Source organism: Oreochromis aureus, linkage group 23, assembly GCF_013358895.1.
Source record: "Oreochromis aureus strain Israel breed Guangdong linkage group 23, ZZ_aureus, whole genome shotgun sequence".
NCBI classification, from domain to species: Eukaryota; Metazoa; Chordata; class Actinopteri; order Cichliformes; family Cichlidae; genus Oreochromis; species Oreochromis aureus.
Genome location: NC_052963.1, coordinates 24,768,497 through 24,781,648, shown reverse-complemented (window position 1 = coordinate 24,781,648; position 13,152 = coordinate 24,768,497). Strand labels below are relative to the sequence as shown.

Here is a 13,152-nt window from a genome sequence, read left to right as displayed (position 1 = left end):
TAAACAAAGGCAGGGATCACCCGGGGGGGGTGACTCAGAGGGGTGGGGCTGTGCGATCTGCAGGGAGAGAGAGTGTAAATGAGAGGTAGTGAATGGATCGCAAATCGTGGGGTCAGAATGCTTGGTCTTACTTTAACCACGGGGGTTCCAGAACTGGGAGGGAAGAGTCCATACTACAGTCCAGGATACTGGGGAGTTCGGTGGAGAATGGGCAGGTGGTTGCAGTTAGGGAGAAGTGTTGATGAGTTCAGCTGGCAGGCTAGACAAGATTACAACCGACCACGGCAAGAAATTACCACTAGTAGGTGAACCTCGATACCACAGAAGAGGTGAAGATAATCTGGCAATGATCTGCCACACATGCCACCCTTAAATATTCCATGTCATTACAGACATTACAGCCGAGCAATGTAAACATTATCTTCCATGAAGAGATGCAGTGCAGGTGTGAGGGAAAGCATCCAACTTCCAGACTCCGCCCTGAGGCAGACCCTTCCTCTCCAGAGGAAGTGAGAAAAAAGAAGAGTTTCCACACAAAACAAAAAGAAACAGAAATACCTTGGCCATGACATATTTGATGACATTTCAGAACAGGCCACATGTTTTAAACTTCTAAGAAATACATGTCCTGACTTTACTGTTGGCTGCAGAAAAAGCATATTTAAGCCAACAAAGCCAAAAAGGATTGGATTCAGAAAATGGATTAAGACTTTGACAAAAATGGTGTAAATATGAACATCTGCAACTGTACAACTGAGCAAACTCTCCCACAGAGGCTCTGAAATTGCTGCTCAGAGGACCTTGAAGTAAATTGTGGTGTTAACTGAAACTGGTTATATGCACATATTCTCTCTGCACGGTCATCACAAGCCCTCCTCGCAGTTTTGGGACTAAATTTAGCTCGTGCTTCACTCTAACAGCAGAAAGCCGCGTTTCTGCTGCGTGTGTGCTGAACGGAGGCTGACTATGAAAAACTGTAGCCAGCCCTCTGCAGCGCTTCACCAGCCACTAAAACAAATGTTACCAAGCAAAGACTAATAGATGGCTAGAGCCCGAGCGGGGGCGCGGCAGCGTTGCCTTACGCTGCGTACGCCCAGGGGGGATCGGGGCCCGGTGAATCAGGTAAACGCGCCTCTTGAACTCTCACGAGCACTCGCCTTTTGTTCTTCCTGTGGCGGCAGAACAATGGGGCTGTCTCGGTGATGGAATAAGCCTGCATGGTCAATCCCCGGCCTGGACTCCCAGGCCCAGGCCCACAGAGGAAACCTCAGTGTGGATGGCTGAAAAGCTGACAGAGCGACCGGCTGAATTAGTTCCTCCAAGCCCAACGTTTCCAAGGTGGAAGAGGAGAAATCTATGCTAGAAACTCTTCTAGAAACAAGTCATTACTTCTTGATTTAAGTTTTTTTTTTTTAAAGTCCATTTAGTTTTGACTCAGCTTGGAGTGTATAAAACTTTTCAAGCACATTTATTAAATCTCAGCCAGTTAAATTTTGCATGTCTTCAAACACTTGGCAAAGTTTTACCTGGTTCTAAGTAAAGAAAAAGATTAATTTTCCCTTTTTTGTGCTGCTGTAAACAAAACCTGCTATTTTCAAAGGATATTTATGAGCGTGATGCTCACTTTACTCTTTGCAGCCAACTTTCTTACAACCATCTTTTTTCAACTTTGATCATTTTGCGTCTTTACTTTCTTATCTCCTGCACTTTCCTTCCTGTTCTTCCTACTTTCTTTCATTCTTCCTCTCTTGTTTAATCTCCTCTCTCTCTTTACTTTTTCCAGTCTTAAACTGCAGTGGGGCTTTTATTTGTCTTCCACGGTTGCTTACAGTGGTGTAGAATTAAAAAGACCTCGTCCCCTGACCGTGCTGTTTTGGTGACCCAGATTTAGCTGCTCTTTGTCTCACCCCCCATCCTCCCCTGCCCTCCTCCTGCCCCCCCTCGCTGACCCCCTCTTACAATTCACCCTCCGACTGTTATGAATGGTGCATTAACTCGAGCTGCTCTTTCAATCAATGGGGCCCTTTAGTGCTCTCTCACATGCACACCGAGCTGCTGTACTCGTGCAGTCAGTCAGAGGGTAATTATACCGGAGCGAGCCAAATTACAGCCAGGGATGTCTGGGACAGTCGGAGAGGGCGGTCACAGAAAGCAGGGAGACGAGGAGAGAGAGAAATAGTAAAGAAAAAGTAGAAGAAAGATGAGAAAGGCAAAGCAGACGTTTACAGAAAAATTGGAGGGATTTCTCTCTGAATTGTGACAGAAAGACATTTATATAAAGAAATAACAGTACAGATAGAGACGGGAAAGGAAAGAGGTGTCGACACAGAGATGGCTGTAGAGGTGTAGGACTTATAGAGAGAGACAGAAATAGATAAAGAGAGCAGAGAGCAAGGGAGAGCTATGGAGGCAGATAGGAGAAATACAGAAATACAGACATAAACAAAAATAAACAAGTTTACAGGTCACATAAAGACAAGAAAATTAAATACAGTAATGACTAAGGTGACAAGAAAAGGCAACAAAGTGACAGACTGACACATGAACAGATAATAAAGATTGTAATAGAAAGAATCAATGAAAGAAGGAAAACACAGTGAGAGAAATAAAAATACAATCAAGAAATAGAGACAAATGCAGGGAGAAATGTGGGTCGGAATACCGGAGATAGGAAAAGACAGCATAGCAATGTCAAGATTATCTGAGGTTACAGCATAAGGGAGGAAAATGCAGGACACACAGAGACAGATAAAGATTAAAATAGGAATAGAGAGAGAAAAATTGATAACAGAGGAAGATATATAAAAGATTTCAAAATAAATGTTCAGGCAGATATTAGGATTTATGTGAGGAGCCGACTATAGAAACAAGTAAGAGTTTAAGGCATTTACAGATAGGAAGGCTGGGAGATATAAAGGCACAGCAAGTTGTATTGAGAGCTATGCAGAGCCATCGACGTGGATAATAAGTGACAGGAATGTGAATTAAAAAATAAATTAGATCAAGAAATAAAAATGGATTCAAATGTTACAAGTCAGAATAAAGATAAATGACACTAACAGATATAATATATATATATATATATATATATATATATATATATATATATATATATATATATATATATATAGATATATATATATATATATAATAACAGAAGTGGAGATACAAAGACAAATAAGAGAAATTAGTATCAGCATCTGTTTATAACAAAGAGGAAGAAGAGATTGAAAGCAATAGAAAAATACATAGAAACAGGGCTGGTGGATTAAAAAATAATAATTACAGATGAAAGAGACAAATTTGTCAGAGAGACTGATATCACAGAGATGGATGGAGTGATTCAGGCCTCCATTTTTAGAACTGAGACTTTGAAAAGTCAAATCAAATCCTCTGATTAATATACATCTGAGGATTTGGAGAGTTATTTATCTCTTTTTTGTGTGCGATAGAAATAGAAAAGTAGAGATGGGGTTAGGGAGAGGTGGAGACGTAGCTGTGGAGATGCATAACAGGAAGGAGATAAACAAATAAAACAGGCCGAGGTGAACAGAGACATAACAGAAAACTTAGCCAGGAAAATTAAACTTCAGCCGGATGGATAGAAGAAGAAAGAAGAGAGATGAGGCGAGTTTCACAGAGAGAACAGATTAGAAATAGAGACAGAAATGGAGCTAAAAGAGATTAGAAGGGACATGAAGAATATAAAATTAATATATCATCAAACAGCCAATAAGAACAGAGATAATGGAAGGATAAAATGATGTTAATTAAAGACTAACTAGAGATAAATACAGGGAGAGTGGTGTCCCTAAGTAACAACGATCTAATGAGACATTATTAGATAATATAACAGAAATAGGAGAAGATGATTACCACAGGAAAGGAAGACTGGGTTATGTTGACAGGAGGTAGACAATAAAGGATCAAAAAAGAAGAGTTTATAATGTCGTGAACGGAGATAAAAATGACAAGAAAAGAGATAACCTGTGATTGAAAAACTGATACAGAGGAATTGTAGAGATACAAAGACATAAGAGAATAGCAAATGAAAAAGAAGAAAATGAAACTAATAAACATGGACATATATTCGGATATAGAGATGGCTGGAAATAGCTGTAGAGTCAAGATATAGAGCGAGTTAAACAGCGACATGAATAAAAACAGCAGATGGAAGTAAATTTAGGCAGAAGGATGATTAAAGAAGTTGATTAGGGGCTGTGGTGGCTGCAAATGTAACAGAAAATAGAAACAGAAATTAAAACAGACATAAGACTTACAAACATAAATACAGATAACATTTGTGGAAGGACTTCAGTGTTTTTGACGAGCTTTCAGGAGTTCCAGAGGTCCTTTAAACAGAGATCAGTAGAAATCAATGAAGGTATTGATAAAGCATGAACAAAGACACTGACAGTTTCCTCTCCGCTCCACCACGTGCTGCCAGGGATCGGTCTATTTACCGGCGTAACCTCTCTGCAGCACTTCGCTGCTCGTCTTCTTCACAGCTGCTGCCGTCTGACTTTTGAATGTCACGTTTGGAGCCTTTAATTAATGCGAAGCACTCCAATAAAAACACACGACCGCGGGGCTTTTTCCACGACAAACAGCGAGGAAGAGGAGGGGGCGGCTTCGCCTTTAACACGAGTCAGTCATGACTGGAACTCACAGGAACAGAGACAAGCCTCTTCACTGCTAACCGCAGATCAGTTTCACCCATTTAAAGATATTTATTTCTGCAGATTTGGTGCTAAAATGATCCAAAAGGAAAGCAGGACGGATTCTAATGAGAAGAATATTTGAGAAATGTGGATTTCTACTTGATAAAGTATAAATCCTGTCCACTTCTTCTTATTTTCTAACGAAATCCGACTTTTAATCCAATCAATAAAAAACTAATAACCATCAGAACTTTTTCAGAAGAGGAGGAAAAGTAGGACTTTCCCACCTGTATTTCATTAGATTTGGCTCGTTTGTTGAGCTCTGCTTCATCTTCATCATCACATGAAATATTAGGTAAACACAGGTGTTACTGACCACATTATCAAACTGCACTTAAATCCCACAGAATCATCTTTAACACTGTGAGTAAAACCTGTTTGTCTATTTCATGAAGCAGAACTTTGTTCCTGATGTTTCTTCATCTTCTCTGGTGTATATCATAAAGACCTCGGTCTTGTTTGGTCACACTCTCTCTTTGTTAATAAAAGGTAGGAACAGTCAGTGCCTCGTCATGTTGGAGTTTCACATAATGCTGTTTTATTTCTTTTCACTTCAAAATGTGTGTGTTAGGGGGTTGGTGGGACAGCAGTTGTATATGTTGGATTGTAGCTCCTGGTTGGTTTTAGAAACTAAGATGTCTTTATTAAATTTGTCTTCAGTAGGTTTAGGCAATATAAATGACTTTCCTAAGTTTCGGCATGGAAAACTACCAGTTTGGTTTAGGAAGAAGTCTTGGTTTGAGTAATTAAGGATGGGAATTGATAATAATTCAGCAAATATGGTTCCATTATCGATATCATTTATTGATTTGATTCCTCATTAAATTGGAAAACCCTTTTCCTTCCATCACTGTCTCATACTCAGAAATATTATACCTTAAGTTTTAAAAATGTTTAAAAAATGTTAAAATATTCAAGTTTGCTTGTTCTATTTATAAGAGCTTATATGACCTTGCCCCGCACACATTGGGTGAGTTCTTCACGTTTAAATCCAACATCAGTAGAAGAGTAACCACAGCCTCTATTACACTGTAAATAACAAACCAAAGTAAAGCTTATTGAAGATAACTACGTTAGGACAACTTATTCATTGCAAGCACACAGTACTAAGAATAAGTTGATTTTTCTGAGTGAGCAGTACTAATTGTTTACCCACTGACAAACATTTCAATTTCTACTAAATTAAAAAAAGATTTGTGGCAACTTATTATTTTTAATTTTGCTTACATACGAATTGAATGCAAGTAAATCACTTCATGTTTTATCATCCTTGAACTTGAGAGATTTCTAGTGTAACACTATAAACACTATAAACACTGTATGTGAGCGTGATTCACAAAGAATAATAAAAAAAACTCTGGTTATGGAGTTCAAATCAGAAAATTGCTGCTTTCGATTCATTTCTCTTCACTGCCATTTGAGTCTCTTTGGTTTTTGGTCTCTGGGTTGAACAAAGAGGCATCACCTCAGATTTTGGATAGTTGTGGTGGACTTTATGTTGCTGTATTTTGTCATATCAGAGACTAAACCAGCTCTCCTCTGAATTTTGAAGCCAGCATTTGATTAAACTCTCTGTGTTTATAATGTCTCAGCTCAGCTGATGGTTTATACTGGTACATGCTGTCATTTTTGTGGCATTTGCATTTATTAATACCAGATGTGTTTGTCAATGTCAGGAAGCAGGGTTTAGTCTTCCGTGATGACTACAACAGAGTTTAAATGAAAGAGAAGCTTTCTTGTTTTTTTCTGCGCTGTTTTATCGTAATGAGACACTGCTGAACCAAAAGCTGCTCTTCGAGAACCCTAGGACTCGATTAAGGGGATAAAGTTATTTGCCAGAAAACCAAATGTAATGTTGTTCCTCCATGATTCACATCCAGGAGATGGATTTGAATCAGAGTTTCAGTCGCATGAAGCCATATCACAGTCCACCTCCTTCTCACCATTTAACCAGAGTTCACACTCGCCTAAATAAACTGAACTGAGTTTATTTAAACCCAACAAACGGGTCAGTTGCGAAAGCACCAAAAAAACATTTAGCGTCTTTCTTAATTCCCCCTCCTGCTCTGATGAGTGACAGCGATGACCCAAGCACTTCATTCAGAGACATTTCCACACTGAAAAAGTGAAAGCGGTCACTCGTTCCAGCTGTCGGCGACAGGAAACCGGCTCCCTCCTCGGCAGAGTCTCTGAATCGCGTCTTCCTCCAAAGCAAACACAGCCCAGACGATGGTGTGACAAGGCCGAGCTGGTCGCCTGAAGGAATCCAGCCCCCGTCCCAGCGGGCCCCCTGCGGCTGGCCCAAAATGAAGTAAAGTGGGCTATTTCTGCAGGCGTTCAGGGACCGGGGCTGTCCGTCACGCTGTCAGGGCGCAGAGTGAGAGGAATGGACCTGGAATGCTGACTCACTCAGGTCTGAGGCCCCCAGAGGCCCCAGGAGGCCACGTTATCCCCTCCCGCTGCTCGGTGGAGAGCAGATAATGATCCGTGGCCCTGACCCCACCGCTCCCAAATCCCAGGTCACCCTGAGAGATTCCCGCAAGAGCGCCCGCGCGTGTGTGTGTGTGACACAGGAAGAATTTTAATGCAATCCAGAGATCAGCTGGCTCACCTCCTCCTCCTCGCTCTGTCTTCTTCGTCTCTGATCAGGCAGCCCGGAGTCGAGACACACCAGGATGCAATTAGCAGGACGTGAAAACTGCAGCGAGGACGAGCGAGGAGACGATGAGAAAAGCATGTAGAGAGAGAGTCAGGCAATGCCCTCGTGGAGCTTTTCCAGATTAAAAACCTGAGAAAAATGTTAACAAGAAACATAACTCCATAAAGCTGAGCGGCCCCCAAAAGGCTCCGTTTATGTGGTGGTAAAATAAAGACACGACATCTTCTGTGGTTTCGTGTTATCGCAACAGCTAATTAGTTCTGATGTTTTGGGTAAACTTCCCAGATCCGAGAAGAACCCATGAAAGGAAAACAGCGCCTTAATGAAAAATAAAAAGGGCCATTAAAAGGATGCTCAGAGCTTATAAAAACAGACGGCTGGGTAAATGAGAAGCAGGAATGCACCTTTATTAAACACAACCTGGGCTTTGTCTTCATGCTTATCTGAAACAAACAGTTTTTATCTAACGCAAGAGGAATCTGAGTTTACAGGAAAAAGTTAGATGCATTTGGAAATTCTGCTTGTATAAAAAAAACAAACATCTGTTGCTACAGTTGTTAGCTTAGCGTTGCATAAAGACTGGAAATGGGGAACCATTAGCATGGCTCTGCTAGAATGCAACAAAACACCAATCAGCAGCTGGTTTGTAACTTATCGTTTGTGGGCAAAGTCAACATTTTGTGGCTTTCTGTGACATCAGAATTTGATTTTCTGTTAGCTAGTCATTGTTTGTAGCTTAGCTACAATTGTGGATAGCTTTAGAGATTTTAGCTAATGCCTTTCTTTGTTCTTTCACAGCCAAAGCTTGTTGAAAAATGACTTTGTCAGCTCAGGCTGTCTTGCTTACTAACAGTTTCAAATCTCTCCTGAAACCTTTAGCTTTTTAAAAAAATTTAGCTCTAACTCACAGCTGTATCTTTCAGTGATAGGTATAGGTTGTTACTTTTAATTGTGCAACACTTTGGTCAACGTCTGTTGTGCTTAAATGTGATATAAAAACAGACTGGCCTGGCTTTGTGTTGAGAGAAAATGATAGCAAAGAAAACCAAATTATGAATAAAGGTTGCGAAAGAAACCAGAACTATGTTTTTCAAAGTGAACAGCAATTACACAGAGAGCTAAAATAATCCTGACGTAGTGAAATATGTTTTTAGCTCCTCTTTCCCCTGATGACCCCTCCCCTAAGCCTGGATATAGAAAATATGAGTTCTTCCTCACCACAATCAGCAAATGCTCCTCAGAGGGGATTGTTTGATTGTTCAAGTATTGTAGGGTCTTTATCTTCACTTTAAAGGGCGCATTATACCAACGATAGCACATGCTTAAAGTGACGTCACATTAGCTGGCCCAAGTCACACTTTGGTGTTGTTTCGGCATTCACGTCTTAATTTTTTGAACCTCAAGCATGTAGCATGGCCAGGTTGAAGACACCAGTCTGTTGTCATTTCAATGATAAACCAGTGGAATGATACAGAGGTCCTTAGATTATACAAAGGGAGATGTTGCAAGAGCTTGAGAAACAGGTTTTGTCTGAGTGGCAACAACTGTCATTCAGGTTGGTTTCTCGCATTGGACCATGAAAGATGATCAGGAAACTGCCGGAGTACAACATTTATTGTATTGCAGTTTGAAGTGATATGGGTGGGTTGGATTTGTGGCTGAGATGAGGACGTTTCATCACTTTGTGTTGTTGCACAATTTAGCATGTTCACTCAGGTGTCTTCCCATATGGACAGCTGAGTGTTGTTTCCTTTCCCTGGATGATAGCAGGTGTTCATCCATCATGTACTATAGAATCAAGGGCCCTGAAGCTTTAATTGCCTCATGGGAAATGTAGGATCCAGCGTTTTTGGAGCTTGACTCATGCCTTGGATGTTGGATGAAAAAAAGTCCAGATACTCGGGCCTTGGTTGTTTTAAGTTTTTGGAATTACACCTCAGTAATTTATCCCAACACTGAGCCGACAAACACAGATCAGGAACCATGCATCTGGCTCAGAAAGCACAGTCACACAATTTCCTCCTCTAGTAATTATGTCCTGAAAAACAACCAAGAATAAGTCAGACACATGCGCTTGTGTTTACACCCGACACAGGGGGAGTGTGTGGACTCTGTGTTGAGTCAGTTAAGGGCTTTAGCTGTGTTTTATGAGCCTGTTTGGAGCTCCAGAGGAGACTCAGGCTGTTTGGATGGAAAGAGCGTGAGCAGAAGAAAGCATTTTCCCAGCGCTGTCAGTCCCAGTTTGAGTCGGGGCTGCAGCTTCCCTCCACACAGTCCATCATCCCGTCTAGTTCAAAGACCGTCTAGCTGCAGGTCTTTGTCAAAAGCCCAGTTGGATATCTTTTATGTTCAAGATGTAGGATTTCTTAGGACGACTTTGATTATTTATTTATTCCACTTCTCTTGTGTGATAGTGCCAATATTTTACACGAAAGTGCTCAGCTTGCTCTGAAATTCATGTTGCTTTATTGTAGCCCTTTTGCCTTTGAAATTTCTCTCTTCGTTTTTTGAAGTCTCCTCTCTCCCTCTCTGCCTTCCTCGGCTAACTCTCTTCTTCTTCTTCTTTGCCTCTCTGTTGTTGCAGCCCCCCACCACATCTTCCCAACCTTCCACACGCCGATCCCGATTGACATGCGCCATCACGAGGGGCGATACCACTACGAGCCTCACGCACTCCACACCATGCACAGGTAAGTGACCGCCTTCTTCTTCTTCTTTCTGGGTAATTATCTCCAAAGAGGCTTCTTCACTAAACTGGCTTCAAGTCATCAGATCTTCTTGATGCAAATAGTTATTTCATATTCAGTTACTCCAGAACAGTACAGAGGTTGTTTTTTCTTTTTTTTTTTTAACTCTGGAGGATTTGCTGTGATAGCACGCTAGCTGATGAGAGCTGAACGTTTGCCAAGTTCAATATCAAAAGCTTATGACAACATGCTGACTTCCAAAGTGAATAATCAATGCTAGTTCCTAAATTTCCCCTCTACAGCCCTTGTTTCCGATACAGTTTGATTATGTGGGCAAGCTTTGCTCTTCTGGCTCCAGCCGTCTGGGGATGAAACACTCTGATGCTTGAGAAGTCTGAAGTTCAGCTGCTGGGATCCAAACTGGTAAAAATCTCACTGAGAAGAGAGGAAAATATTCTCCTTTAATAGCTGAGGTGCCACTAAGCAAGGCATTTTACCAGCAGGAGGAAGATTTCCAGCTTTAACTGAAGTTCCCTGTTTTCAGTGGTGTTGAAAGTATTAAAGTTTTACTACACTGGAAGTTTATGTCCTCAGTTTGGTACAAGATTTACGGACTTCTTATGTAAATGCATAGCTCTTTAAAGATTGTTGTTTTCCTTTTAAGAAATAAGTTATATCAGATCAGGTCTACCAGTAAAAAATAAGAATAAACATGCCCACAGTGCCTGAATCAATATACTAGTTACATTTATGGCTACTACTAGCTATATTTATTTCCCTTTCTGTTTCTGACTAAATGAAAAGTTTAATAAAATAAGTTGGATGGTATCAATCTGCAGCTCGCTCCATTAGCAGCAATCGGCAGGGCCGGATCCATCACTGATGACATAATACACCCCACCTCCGCCCAGCACCTCTTTATATTCATTAATGGCTTGTTGTGGAGCTAATCTGTGTGGTGCAGGCCGTGTTGCCCCCGAGCTAGCACCGTAATTAAACTCCTGGAGTATAGAGGTCACAAAACAGGCTTCAGTGCTGGTGGTGAGTCCGACTTCTGGGTTGCAGTGAGGTTCAGTCACAGATGAAATCCCATTTATTTTCTCTAGGGAAATTCACTTTGTTGAGAAAACACAGTGTCGGTTTTGTTCTTGCTTTTATTTAAAAGTCAAACCAGAGTTTTTCCCCTGAATTCTCCAAAACCTATAACCGTGCAACAGACTGAATTAGACTTTGGTTTCACTTCATTTCACAGTTTGAAAGATTCTGAAAATGTGTCTGGTTTAAAGTTGGTTCTCAAAACAGCGGTTAGGAAATTCACTCCTTACGTTTTCAACTTTTACGGAGCGCTTTTGATCAAAATACATGAGTTTCATCAGCAGCTGGAGTCGTTTGAAAGGTCAGGAATGAACTTCACAACAGTCTTGCTAACTCAGTCTGCTGATGAGGTCCATTTAGCACAATTAAAAACTCCAAAAAGACTTCTAAAGAAACTTTACAATAAAGCCATTATCACACAGAAACTGGAGCCATGAATTTTATCGGAATCTTAAACCTCCCAGCTATTTGGGAAAAGTCCTTAAGATGTCAGGTTAACCCCAATGGGGAACAGAACTGTTTCAAGTGGTGAAGTCTACCATCATCCGTGTCCAAACTGCCTTTGACTCAACATACTTTATATGTAGATACATACTTCACTGATCTAGGTTTTAGCTTTGTTTCTGTTTCTGATTTTTATTAGATTTTCCTCTAAAAGGATGATGAGTCCACAAGAGGGGTGGACCATGTGGCTAACATGGTCCATTGATTGTCTGTCCATAGATGTCTTGGTCTGTTGGGGTGGTTGAAGTCTGTTGAAGTGATATCTGATTAGGATGCTTCTAGGTGAGGAATTTTGGGTATGTCCTCCTTGGCAGACCCAAGCCAGGCAAGAGATTATATCTCTTGCCTGGCTTGGGGATGGAGAGAGGGAGCTCTGGGCTTCTCTCCTTAGACTGCTATCCCTGTATCTTGACCCAGGTAAGTGTACTTGGATGGATGGATTTTTATTTGTTAAAATTAAATTCACTTTTATTTATGTAACATCAATTCACAACAACAGTCATTTCCAGGTACTCTAGTATCTAGTATAGTAAGGTACAGAGAAAACCCCACCAACCATAAGATCATCTGTAAGCATCACTATGATGATTCACTCTCATTGGTAATTACTTTAATTGCTGGATTTGAAGTTTAACTCGGGACCCGCCCACTACCCTTTAGATGAAGTATACGAGTCTGGTGATGGCTGCTTCGTGACATTACCTGTCAAAATAATATGTAAAAGGCATTAAGGTTCATTAGGGGTCTGATGATTGATGGCAATATCTGAGATTATTGACATTCAGGTGGTTCTGCAGGTTGTTTCGACATTATTGCATTAAATTTCATAGTTATTGGAAGATTTATGTTTGATTTAATCCATCACTATAATTTCATGTTGGTCTCTTGGAATGAATTTGTATGTAAGGAGCAGCTACACTGGCAATCCTAATTAAAACAAGAGAGAAACCAGGAGGAGGGTATTTGTTTTATTGACTTTAAACTAGAGCAGAGACATTATACACAGTCTATGGGACAATCTTGAAACACTAAAGATGGTTTTCCTACCCCTGCCCCCAAAGAGCTAATAAAAAAGCCAAAATGGGAAACCAATCCTGACACATTAGAGGTTTACACTTGTTTCAGAAGTAGCTGTAATGTGGAGCTGTGCGCATGAATAAAAGTATAACACGTAGGGTTGAAAAGCACTTCATGGAAGATAAATTTCTCTGTATGTCTCTTTTTACTGTGCAACACTTCTGAGAACACATGCACACAGTGTATATTATACAGGGTGGACATCGCTGCCTTCTCAAGTGCGTGGGAGCAAAGGTTTCCGTTGTTGGCGACCTCACAGGGAAAGGATGAGACTGCAATGAAGATCACCCAACACTACCACAAACAGAAGGAAGAAACGCATAAACTACAGAATAGAAACAAAAGTTAATCATCAACGGGCTGATCAGTTATTGGATTGTTTAATAAAAAAACTCTGTAGCTCTCTTTT

General features: G+C 40.7%; 1 protein-coding gene across 3 annotated transcripts in view; it reads left to right on the top strand.

The window, feature by feature from the left end:
• The window catches only part of LOC116320508 (zinc finger protein GLI2-like), a 94,823-nt gene that overhangs the window by 43,188 nt on the left and 38,483 nt on the right, over positions 1–13,152 (top strand). For all 3 annotated transcript variants that reach the window (XM_039606244.1, XM_039606243.1, XM_039606245.1), the window contains one exon: positions 9,965–10,070. In XM_039606244.1, the coding sequence (XP_039462178.1) occupies positions 9,965–10,070 (106 nt within the window). The remainder of the gene's footprint in view (positions 1–9,964; positions 10,071–13,152) is intronic.